This window comes from Camellia sinensis, chromosome 1 (genome assembly GCF_055761805.1).
Source record: "Camellia sinensis isolate YWXY chromosome 1, ASM5576180v1, whole genome shotgun sequence".
NCBI lineage: Eukaryota > Viridiplantae > Streptophyta > Magnoliopsida > Ericales > Theaceae > Camellia > Camellia sinensis.
Window position 1 is genome coordinate 240458281 of NC_138961.1, and position 12595 is coordinate 240470875.

The window sequence follows — 12595 nt, forward strand, 5'->3', positions numbered from 1 at the left end:
CTTTAATGTTTCTTTTTAAAATTTTGTCTTTTGCCTTTTGTTAATTTGAAGTGAAACTTTAGGCCAAAAAGCATCTCACTAGGATAAGATTTTGGTGGTCAATCACAACATTAAGAAAATGTAAGAGCACAATAATAATATTAAAACAAATGTATTACTGAAATAGAAGAAAAAAAAGAGAGAAAAAATTCAGTAGAGTCCCTTAATTATTAATGAAGACCTAAAATATATACCATGTCACCACATTTGTTGTTAGGGGTTAATTTCTTCCCAGTGGAATGAAACATATATTTTAAATTTTGTGCGACAAATTGTCAATCCAACAATAACAGACTTTATTGTGACTCCGACAATTTCTATCGCAAAATTTAAATTGAATATTTAAACCAATTAGAGAAAAGTCTGATAGAAAGACATTATTTTTTTTGTATTTCAAAAAAATTATGCAAAAAAATTAAAGATACAATAAGTCTGTATTTGAAATTTGAATTTAAAAATTATGCAAATTAAAATTTCTCTCATAAGGGCATTTTAGTCTTTTAACACAACAAAAATAATTTCCTTATTTTTCTAAAAAATAGTTTATCATTTGTTCCTTATTGTGTTATAAATTAGAATGATTTGTTTCATAAATACACTGTCAAACAACAACCAGCCTGACTGACACACACATACACGCATGTATAAAGTGTTGAATCGTAACAACCTATATTAACTGCAACCCCTTTCTTAACCTAGGCCCCCCCTCCCTTGCTAACATACGCCACTATAAGCCTACTACCACCCACTACCGTCAATAGGAAAATTTTAATATACCATTTAAAAAAGATATACTATATATCCATTTAATTATATTATTTTTTTTAATTATAATAAATTTTTTTATTTAATTATCATCATTCATAAATTTTTTAATTATATCTTAGATTAAATTTACTTATAATATATATTTTTAATTATAATTCAAAAAATCAAAATTATAAATTTTTTTAGTTATACAGTGCACAGTATTTCCCCAGAGATATGAGAGAGGAGCTCATTGGCATAGGAGGGGTCGTGATGGCGGAAGACGACGGAGGCGGCAGCCATAGCGGCGGCGGTCTCGCCGGCGAGGTCCGACCCGGGGTTGTTTGGGTCGATCTTGTAAGCTTGCCTTGAAGTGGTCATGTCCTCTGGCCTTTGCCAACAGTAGTGGTCTGTGTTCCCATCTCCCACCTGAAAAACAAAAACAAAAACAAAAATCACATCAAAACTCGTTACCCACATACCCAAATTAAACAAATCACACAAATTGCTGTTCATTTATATAATTTTTTATAAATGAATTCTAGTTAATCCCACTGAAAACGACAAACAGAGTAAAACCCACAAAACCAAATCCAAGTTTTTAGTCTAATTTGAATGAAAAAAGAAGAAGCACAAATTCATGTTTTCATGTTTGGGTTTGTCTGAAAATAGAGCCATCACCTGATAAAAAATTGCTTCAAGGAGTATTTCGTGTGTTTTAAGGAATAACTTGATGTCCACAAGAACAAAAGCAAAAACAAAGAAAACATATTTTCTATTTGATAAAAGACACTACAAGACAGAATGAAACCTACAAAACCAAATCTAAATTTTCAACCTAATTTGAAATATATAAAAGAAAAAAAAAAAAAAACAAGTTCATGTTTTCATTGAATGGGTTTGGGTGAAAACAGAGCAATCAATTGATACTGTTAAAATTCAATGTATAAAGAGAATTGTATTATTGATTGATTTGATTGTGTATTGTATGTACATTATATAGGAGATGTGAAGTGAAGGTGGAGTGGTGTAGTGGAGGTGGTAGGTGGAGTAGGTGAAGTGGAGGTGGTAGGTGGAGTAGGTGGTAGTAGGTGGTAGTAGGTGGTTTACAATTTACATTTACAATTTACATTAACAGCCCCCCTCAAACTCAAGGAGGATAGGTACTAGCCAACTTGAGTTTGGAGAGAGTAACAAAACAGAAAAATAAGTTGACAAATAAAATTAAAAATGAGATAGGAGACACTGTATGGTCGTGTCAGACCGTTGTAGAAGACACGGTATGGTCGTGTCGGACCGTTGTAGCAGACAGTTTACGGGGTCATGTCGGACCGTTGTAGCAGACACTGTGTGGTCGTGTCAGACCGTTGTTGTAGAAGTTAACCGGAATAAATGTCGGGACAGTTTACGGGGTCATGTCGGACCGTAGTAGAAGCTAACCGGAATCAATGTCGGGACAATTTATGGGGTCATGTCGGACCGTTGTAGCAGACACTGTGTGGTCGTGTCAGACCGTTGTTGAAGACAATTTATGGGGTCATGTCGGACCGGTGTAGCAGACACTGTGTGGTCGTGTCAGACCGTTGTTGAAGATAGTTTATGGGGTCATGTCGGACCGGTGTAGCAGACAGTTTACGGGGTCATGTCGGACCGTTGTAGCAGACACTGTGTGGTCGTGTCAGACCGATGTGGAAGACAGTTTACGGGGTCATGTCGGACCGTTGTAGAAAACAGTTTACGGGGTCATGTCGGACCGATGTAGCAGACAGTTTATGGGGTCATGTCGGACCGTTGTAACAGACACTGTGTGGTCGTGTCAGACCGATGTAGAAGACAGTTTATGGGGTCATGTCGGACCGATGTAGAAGAATGTGGTGGTGCACCAAGGGGGCGACTTAGGGAGTGCGCCATGAGCGACTTATACATGATACTGTGTATATCCCCCCCTCAAACTCAAATAGGTGTGAAGATAGAAACCTATTTGAGGTTGAAACAAAGGGATTGATAAAGCTGACCAGTGTAGAAGACACTGTATGAGTGTGTATATAGACTGCCCAAAAGATATACATGGATATAGATATCGAGCCCTCAAAAGTCGTGCCCTCAAAAGGTGTGCCCAATCTTTCAAAAGGCGTGCCATCAAAAGGCGTGCCCAATCCATAAAAATGTGTGCCATCAAAAGGCGTGCCCAGTTTGTCGTTGAGCGCCGAGCGGCGCATGATGCGCGTGTCTGCCTTGGCTATAAGACGGAGGCTGAAGCTGAGGCGAAGACAAACAACTTGCGAAGAAAAACTTCTGAAAAAAAAAAGTCTGCGTTTGCGGAGAGAGAAACTCTATAACACTCTGTAAACATTCCGTAACCAACCCTTCTCTGAAACACTCAGCAACCCATAACATGGCCTCTTCTTCCCGTCTAGCTACCCAGAACATGGCATCCTCTTCCCGTGGGCTGCTCACGCTCTTTCCAGAACTGAACGAGTCCACAAGAGAAATAACTGGGGCGGTGGCCAGTGAACCTCAACCAAACACCTCTGGTTTTGCTCCGTTGAACTTTCCGATGCGGTCTGTGGAGCAAAAAATGGCGGTGCAAACGGATATTGAGGCCAATCAGTATACTTTGAAGTCATGTGTGGAGACCATGACGGCGGTCACAAACCTGTCGCACCGGCTGCAGAGTAGGACAAATGAGGTGCAGCAGTTAAACGCCCAACTGGCTCTGCTCCAACGCATGTATAAGGATGCGCGAGCAGAGATAAGTGTGCTAAAGGCGGAAAATAAGGAGCTGAAGCGGAAGGCCACCGTGATGTTCCGATTTGGAGGTCCGCCATATGCTGCAGTGGAGGAGTATAGGGGAGTGAACGTGCTCGGAGGCGCGGGAAACACGGAGGCAATACCGTCAAGGGCCGGCCAGGATGGAGGCAAGAAGAAGAGACCGGCGGCAGAGTAGAGAAGAAAAATCCCGCCTGTGGATGTAGTTATTGTGTGTTGGTTTTTTTTTTTTTTTTTTTGGTGGTGTAAAATGGTGATCGGGGTGAGCCCCGACATGAATAAAATGAGTTTGGTGCGCAGGTCGTCTTCTTCCTCTGTTTTTTTTTTTTGTTTTTTTTTGTTTTGTGATAAAATAATAATAATAATAATATAGTAATGGCGAAAGCATGTGACTCGGTGGGTTGGAAAGTAAAAAAAAAAAAGGGGAGAGAGAAAGTAGGGGACATGATGAGGATGATGAGAAGAAGAAAACGAATAAAAAAAGTGGTTTGGTGTAAGGTGGTGGCGTTATTTGAAAAACAAAAGGTAGTGGATGTAAATAGTAAAAGAAAAAGAAAGGAAAAGAGAGGGTTTAAAGGGAGAGAGAGAGAAAACCGAATCTGAGCGTGGTCTTTGTTTGTTTTGTTTTGTTTTTTTTTGTTTTTGGTGCATTGTTCGGGGGCCAATGTCAGGGACTGGCTCGTACACAGCCGAGATAGACCGTCTCCAGAACCGGAGGCCTCCAGTTATGGAGGTTGTTGTTTGGGTCCTGTAGAGACTCGCTCAGGTGGGTTAAGCAAGCTTCGTCGTCTGGATTTGGGGTGGAGGGTTGGAGGAGGATGGCGCATGTTAGCAGCAACAGCAAGACGAATCTCCAAAATGATGAAGAAATGAGAGAGATGTGACCCAAATCAGCGTGGTGGCGGAGCTGGGCACATGGGCGCTTTACAAGGCGGCGTCGGGGCCGAGGTCGGCGGCGGTGGCTGCCGCGATTGGCGGCGTGGTGGACCAGAGAGATTGTTTGAGTCCAGGGAAAGAACAGTAAGAGCAGAGAGATTTCCAAATGTTGGTGGGATATGACACCAGTGAGATTGTTCCCGGAGGCATCAAGAACTTGCAGCCTTGGCAGAGCACCAAGTTCGGGTGGAAGGTGACCGGTGAGTTTGTTAAAGCCCAAACTGATGACTCTGAGATTATGACATCGGGATAGAGAGTGAGAGACCATGCCCGAGGGAGGGGCTAGGACAGTGACTGAGATAGAGGAAGCTAGGGTATGTGTAGAGGTCCGACGGGCGGCCAAGGCGAAGCTGCCGCCCGCCGGTGAAGCAGAATGACCAGGTTCTTAACCTTGCTCTGATACCATGTTAAAATTCAATGTATAAAGAGAATTGTATTATTGATTGATTTGATTGTGTATTGTATGTACATTATATAAGAGATGTGAAGTGAAGGTGGAGTGGTGTAGTAGAGGTGGTAGGTGGAGTAGGTGAAGTGGAGGTGGTAGGTGGAATAGGTGGTAGTAGGTGGTTTACAATTTACATTTACAATTTACATTAACAGATACAAAATTGCTTCAAAGAGTATTTCGTTTTAACCAACAAATTGATGATGCCCACAAGAACAAAAGCAAAAACAATGAAAACAAAATTTATACAAATCACTTTACATTCATATAATTTTTTTTATATATCAATCCTAGATTTGGTTTTAGTTAGAAACAGATAATCCCATTGAAAATGACAGACAGAATGAAACCCACAAAATCAAATCCAAATATTCAGCCTAATTTGAAATATAAAAAGCAAATTCATGTTTTCATTTGAATGTGTTTAGGTGAAAACATAGCAATAATCACTGTGTTTAAAGCAAAAACTTGAAGTCCACAAGAACTAGAAATATAAAAAGCAAATCACTGTGTTTTAGGTGAAAACATAGCAATCACTGTGTTTTAAGCAAAAACTTGAAGTCCACAAGAACAAAAACAAAAGTAATGAAAACATATTTTCCATTTCTATACCTCTCCATAGAGGACAAAGGGATGGGGATGAGCTTTAATGAGGTAATCAGTGCCCCACTTAACAGCTTCCATGGCATTACCGAGCTCTCCACTTGCAGCCATTTGCCTCCCATACTCAACAATACTCCATGACATCATTGTAATTGTGAAAGCCATTGGTAACCCAAACTTCACATTGTCCCCTGCATCATAGTACCTTCCTACCAGATCCACCTACAACAACAACAACAACCCAATTCAAACATTTCATCAAATTGCAAAATCACAATAGTCTTCTCTCTCTCAAATGGGTCTCAAACACAATACCCAAATGGGGATTTAGTCAGAAAAAATCAGAGAAATTTAGACTAGAAAACAGAGGAAGAGGGATATTATATATACCCCATTGGCTTTGCTATCGTTGAGACCAGAATGGCCTCTCCATTGGACTCTCTGAGTGCTGGAAAGGTAACCAGATCTCTGAGCTTCGAAGAAGAGAATGCTCTTGGTGAGAGCTTGTCCATGGTCATGGCCAGCCAAAGCTAGAGGAAGAAGACCAAGAAACAGAAACAGAGGAGCCATGGAACAGAGTCTCACAAACCTCTGCATTGTAAGTAACAATAGAGGGCATGTTTGATTGGAAGGATTAAAGTATAGGATTGAGATTATTAATCCATATGCCCAATAATCCTATATTTGTTTTGACATTTTGATTTAGGATTATTAGTAATGGGATAGGGGTGGATAGTCAATACCACACTAATTTGATAAGATTATTAATACCTCACTATTAATCTTATGAATCAAACATGGATAGAGGGTATATTAACAAACCTAGAAGAGTACACAGAGATGTTCTGTATAGAGGGTGTATATGTGTATTTATATGAACAAATTGGCAACGTCGGTCAGATTTATCAGCTAAAAGTCCTGATAAAACCACCAAAAGCAGAGTGACCCTCAAAGAGAGAGAGAGAGAGATTGTGGGAGGGAAGGGGAAGAGCTAAAGGCCCTATAAATGGAGTTTGGGAGGGAAGATGCCAATTGCACAGAAAATTGGCAGAGATTAATAAATGTGATGATATACCCCATACCAGAGATTAATAAATGTGAGTTTTTATTTTTGTTGTTATTCAATAATTGTAATAAATTTGTGTGTATTTTATTGCTATTTTAGGGGTTGTACACGGTTGAGAAAGAGCAGAGTCATGTGGGTTTGTTCGTCTCTGTAAAAAAAATGCCGCATTTATTATTTTATTTTTCGACACAATATTAGCATAATAAATTTTAGCACTCAATGAGTATAAGTGTATAGATGATTAAATATAAAATAGGACATAGATGTCTCGCAGTTGGTAGATCTCATTTTCTGTTTAATCTTTGTTTCCTAATATTATTGATATTTTTAATGAAGTATTTATAATTAAATTGACATATCAAATAATAAAATAAAATGACAGAAATTGATGGAGATTTTAACATTATTTTAAGTAATAATGTAATAAATTACTGCAAATCATCAGGAAAAAAGATCAGTTAAATTACAAGTGAATCAAACCTCAACTAGTCTTTGACTATTTAATTGATTACTATAGTGGATAGTAACACTTGGCAATTAAATTGGAGTTTTTGGGGTATGATAGTTACTAAAACAAGAAAGGGGGAAATGAGGAGTGGAAAGATACGTGCCCCATACCATACCTATTCAAACAATGTCTAACTAACATACGTGCCCCATACCATACCTATTCTTTTTTTGAAAATTATTCTTCATATAAAATTTGTCTACCAGTGATTTTTCTATAAATAAATGTCATTTAAATAAGTATTTTATTTTAAAAGGGTAAGTCACAATATAATAACATCATTCTTATATATATTTTGCAGACTTTTTTTTTATTTGCATAAAAGATTTGTTAATAGAATTGGGCTATTACAATAATGGTTTTCATGAGATACTTTTTAAAGTGTGTTTAGAAACACTCTTGCAACATTTCATTTTTGGGAGAGCTCTTTTTTTTTTTTTTTAAATTTTAAAAAGGTATTTTTGGGCATAGAGTATAACACGGTCTTATTTCATATTATTCATCAAACGTCACACCTTCTATTGATGGATTTGCTAGAATAGACATTGGTTGATGTTAGACACCAATTGGGGTGATATTTGATGAATAATAGGTGGGTAAAGACATTTGGTGTTCTAATAACATCGAATAATCTCTAACCAATAATTTTTTTAAAAAAAAAGTTTGTGCTAATTGAAAATATAACTATTTTTCTCTTATTCAAAAATGAAAAAAAAAAATGTAAATCTTGGAGCACAACGATGTAACACGTTCTATCACTGAGCTAATAGCTAATCGTGTGAATTTTTCAATGAAAGCTTGTTATGCCAGAAGCAAGAGAAACTGATCATTCTCTTCTCTTTCTTCACCCCCATCGTGTTGCTACACAACCGAGCATGATAACGTAGATATAGAACTCTATCAACTTGTTTTGACTGAGAATATAAAGTCATAGTTTGGTCTTTCACCCTTAACTATCAAACCTTTGACTCAAGTGCAATGTCTTAGCCACGTGAGCTCTCTACCCTCAAATATTGAGAATGAAAATTAATTATCTCACAATAGGTGAGTCCTGGGGGGGGGGGGGGAGGGGAGGGCTCATCAGCAGAGCCGGCCCTGGGCTAAGGCTGGTGAGGCCTGTGCCCAGGGCCCCAAAAAATAGGCTTAAAAAAGGGCTCCAAATTTAGTCTTACATTATATTAAAAACTTAAAATGGCCCAATTCTATTTAATTAATTTACGTCATTTTACGGGGGGCCTCAAAAAATCTATTTGGCCCAATTGATAAAACGCCAAATTAAAAAATATTTATAAGTTTTAGTTGTTAGTCCAATTAAAAAAATAAAATATTAAATATATGCATATGTATTAGTCGTTAGCCTAATTTTGTGTGGCCTATTTTTTTTTTCTCTCTTTATGGCACAATTATGTGTTTTTTAGTATTTTTTTAAAAAAATATTTTACACAATTTTTATTTATTTATTTTGTAGATACATCTAATTTAGATACACTTATAAGCTATAATATTTATATATATATTTTTTAAAACGTTACCAAATACAAAAAATATAAAAAAATACGAATTGTAAACTCAAACAATTATTTTTTAAAACTTTAAACCAAACAGAGTGATTTTTATTTTTATTTTTTTTTAAATATCTAAAAAGGCCCCAAAAAATTATTTTGCCTTAGGCCCCCGGAAACTCAGGGCTGGCCCTGCTCATCAGTGTATTGTTATTTCTTTCTAGACATAATACATATTTGCCAAATTTGGATGTTGTAACTAATCTGCGTCATGCCTTATTTCAATAGCTATGTTGAACGCTTGCTCAACCGTATAAGTAATGGTGTGCTGGCCGAAGACAGGAGGACTGTTATTGCTGAACTTCAATTTGTTGTAGCAGAAAGTCGTGCTGCCCAGCTAGCTTTTGGGGCAATGGGTTTGTACTTCTCTTTTGTTGGATAAAGTGGCATTATTTGGGGCATGCTCATCATGTATAATACAATTCATTAAATTCTGTTGCAGGCTTTCCGGTATTTTTAAGTGTCTTGAAGGAAGAGCATGATGATGTTGAAATGGTTTGAAAGCTTCCATCCATTCTTTATTGATTTAAGTGTCTTTTTTATAATTTGATTTTGTACTTAATTTGAGAAATAACATTTTCTTTGCCTTGAACAAATGGTGTTTACTAGTGACATTATTAGAGAAACTTGTAAATAAATTTTAAGGTAAGTGGACCAATAAAACTAAGTCTTGTGTCTTGAAAAATAACTTGCCAGTTCTTATCAGATAATGTTGCAGATGGAAAATGTTTAGTCTCTTCCACATTTCCTCTTTTGTGTATGATCTTTTTTTTATAAAAAAAGTTCCCCATACTTCCTGCCCCCATTTTACTGTACAATAATAAAATTAGTGTTTTCATGGTTTGGATGCTTGAAGGTTCGTAGTGCTCTAGAAACTCTTGTGAGTGCCTTGACTCCAATTGATCAGGCAAAAGCTCTGAAGAATGAGGTTCAACCAACTTCGATAAACACTGATTTGCTTTCTAGAGAAGCAGAAAGCATTTCTCTTCTTCTAAGTCTGTTGGTGAGAGTTCCCACCTCGAACAATTTATTTATTGAATTTGCTTGGATTATGCATATTTTTGTACAATATATTGACTTGGTACCTTGGCAGTTGGAGGAGGATTTCTACAGACGCTATTACACACTGCAACTATTGACAGTTCTTCTTACAAATTCTCCAAATAGGTATTCTTTTTATGGCTGCTTTCTTTATGTTATATTTTATTTTTAGATTTACTAGATTATGCTGGGGAAAAATATATTGCTGCGTTTCTTCTCAAGTTACAGAAAGCCATTCTAACTATTCCTCATGGAATAACTCGACTTATGGACATGCTAATGGACCGTGAGGTGCGAAAATGGTTGACTGCTTGCTTTATTTAATTTTTATGATTTCAATTTAATTTTATTTTTCTAAACGATTGTAATAGCCTGCTTCTTAAGAAATTAGATAGACATGCATGATAAATTGAAACTTTCAGGAGCTTTGTGAATCTCTCCTCTTCTTTTTTTAGGTACATCAGAATGGAAAAGAATCTCCCTTTCAAATTCCCTAATACTGAGTTTTTCTCTTGTTCGTGAAATATGTTTATAATTGGAATTTTTTGTTTGGGGACTTTTCTTAATCGAACTTTCTAGGAAGGAAAAAGCCCAATCTTTTGGCTGTTTGTGTTGTTCCTGATATTATTGGATCCTAAAAAATGTGTCTTACAGGTTATACAAAATGAGGCCCTGTTACTTCTCACTTACTTGACCCGTGAAGCAGAGGTGAATTTTTCACCACCCATTATCATTTTTCTTTATTTTCTTTCTTATTCAAAAATAAAATCAACTCATGATTTTGTTTTCCTACTAATAACTGGTTGAAATATGCTTTGCAATTGTAGAAAATTCAAAAGATTCTAGTGTTTGAAGGTGCTTTTGAGAAGATTTTTAGTATTATTAAAGATGAAGGGTGTTCGGAAGGTGGTGTTGTTGTTTAGGTGATTTACTGAATTGATTCATCTACATGTGTTATGTCAGTTCTATTGCCAGTCATAACTTTTTGTTGATAAGCCATTTGTTAATGCATGGCCTTCTATTAGATGTAATATGCAATATGCAATTTATGCACTATCTTGTGTCATGTACATTTTATTGTGCCATTGTCATTTTATTTTTTAGCAATCTAGGTGCAATTCAAGTTCAAGGTGCTTGTTGTTTAAGATTTCTTTGTGTGAACTCAGGTGCCTCTACATGGTGGATTACTTGTTTTACTTACCATAATTTGTTGGGAACCTTGCATATTTGAAAATTTGTATTCAACATTAAATCTGGAAAACATTTATGTAAATGTTCTGGTGCTCTACAACAAATAATTAGATTATGGATTTCTTAATTAGATTGTGGATTTCTTTTTCCTCTTTCATTTTACCAGAAGTCCTATAGCATTTATTTTAAATTCTCTCATTTACTACATGCTTTGTCTGGATGGCTTGTTTCCTTGTAAATTCTCGTTTGAACCATCTAGTCTTTTTCGTGACACCTAAAATGATAAATACTTTAATCTATGACATATATAAAAAGGATATAACAGTGGTATAACGCGTGTAACATTGGTGCTTAGTTATAAAGCATCTAACACTCCTTTTACCAATATCTTCCTTCTATTCAAACCATAATTACCACTCACCCTTCCTTGTCAGCTATGCCTCTCTTGACCTTTAACAATGACAATAGCCACGACATCTACAACCGACACTACTACAAAAATAGTTAAAGATCACACTTTGACAAAAAAAAAAAAAAAAATCTCACTTTTATTGGAAATGTGATAAAAAAAATTAGATTGATATTTTAATCACGCTTAATTTGATTGAGTGTGATAATATTCATTTTTTATGTTACTTTTCAATTAAGTGTGATTATATATATATTTTTTTAATCACACATTCTAATTAAAGTGTGATTATATATACACTACTACTTTTTAATCACACTTTTTAAATAAGTGTGATTAGATATATATGTTTTAATCACACATTCTGATTAAAGTGTGATTAGGTAAATATTTTTTAATCACACATTCTAATTAACATGTGATTATATATACACTACTACTTTTTAATCACACTTTTTAAATAAGTGTGATTATATATATATTTTTTAATCACACATTCTAATTAAAGTGTGATTATTTATATATTTTTTAATCACACATTTTAAATAAGTGTAATTATATATATATATATATTTAATCACACTCCACTACAAGAAAAAGCATCTTTGGCGACTAAAAAAGCACATTTGGTCACTGAAAGTATAGGTTTTGGCGACTAAAAAAAGCATTAGTAAGTAAAGATTTTTGGCGACTAAAACAATTTAGTAGCCAAAAGTATAGGTTTTGGCGACTAAAAATCTATTTGGTTGCCCATATATGGCTTTTACCGACTAAAAAAGTTTTAGTAGCCAAAAGTAAGGCTTTTTGGCGACTAAAAAAAAATTAGTAGCCAAAAGTATGGTATTGGGTGACTAAAAAGATGTTTGATCGCCAAAAGTGAGGCTTTTACCGACTAAAAAAATTTTAGTAGCCAAAAGTGAGATTTTTTGGCGACTAAAAAAAATTTAGTTGCCAAAACTGAGGCATTGGGAGACTAAAAAGAAGTTTAGTCGCCAAAAGTAGTAATTTTAGCCCGGGAATTAAATTTTTTTAACGACTAAAAAATAATCAGTAGCCAAAAGTATAGAATTGGCAACTAAAATTATGTTTAGTCGCCAAAAGTGGTCTCTTTTTTTTCTAGTAAATAATTTATTTTTATATAAATTATGTTCAATAAAAAATAATTATCTTTATATATATATACTTTTATATTAATACGAGTCTATGTATTATATAAATAATATATATTGCATATATAATCATATGGTGTTATAGAGGTGTAGTAGAAAGAGTGTGT

The 12595-nt window shown here is 35.5% G+C and overlaps 1 protein-coding gene across 1 annotated transcript; it reads right to left on the minus strand.

Annotated features, from left to right (window-relative positions):
• Positions 1 to 603: 603 nt before the first annotated feature.
• LOC114305389 (endoglucanase 6-like) lies at positions 604 to 6746 on the minus strand. The gene is made up of 3 exons (XM_082924606.1): positions 5933 to 6746; positions 5552 to 5764; positions 604 to 1215 (listed from the first exon to the last, which is right to left on the minus strand). Exons 1-3 carry the CDS (start codon positions 6137 to 6139, stop codon positions 994 to 996), a joined length of 642 nt encoding a protein of 213 aa, XP_082780732.1. The 5' UTR covers positions 6140 to 6746; the 3' UTR covers positions 604 to 993.
• Between the last annotated feature and the right edge of the window lie 5849 nt (positions 6747 to 12595).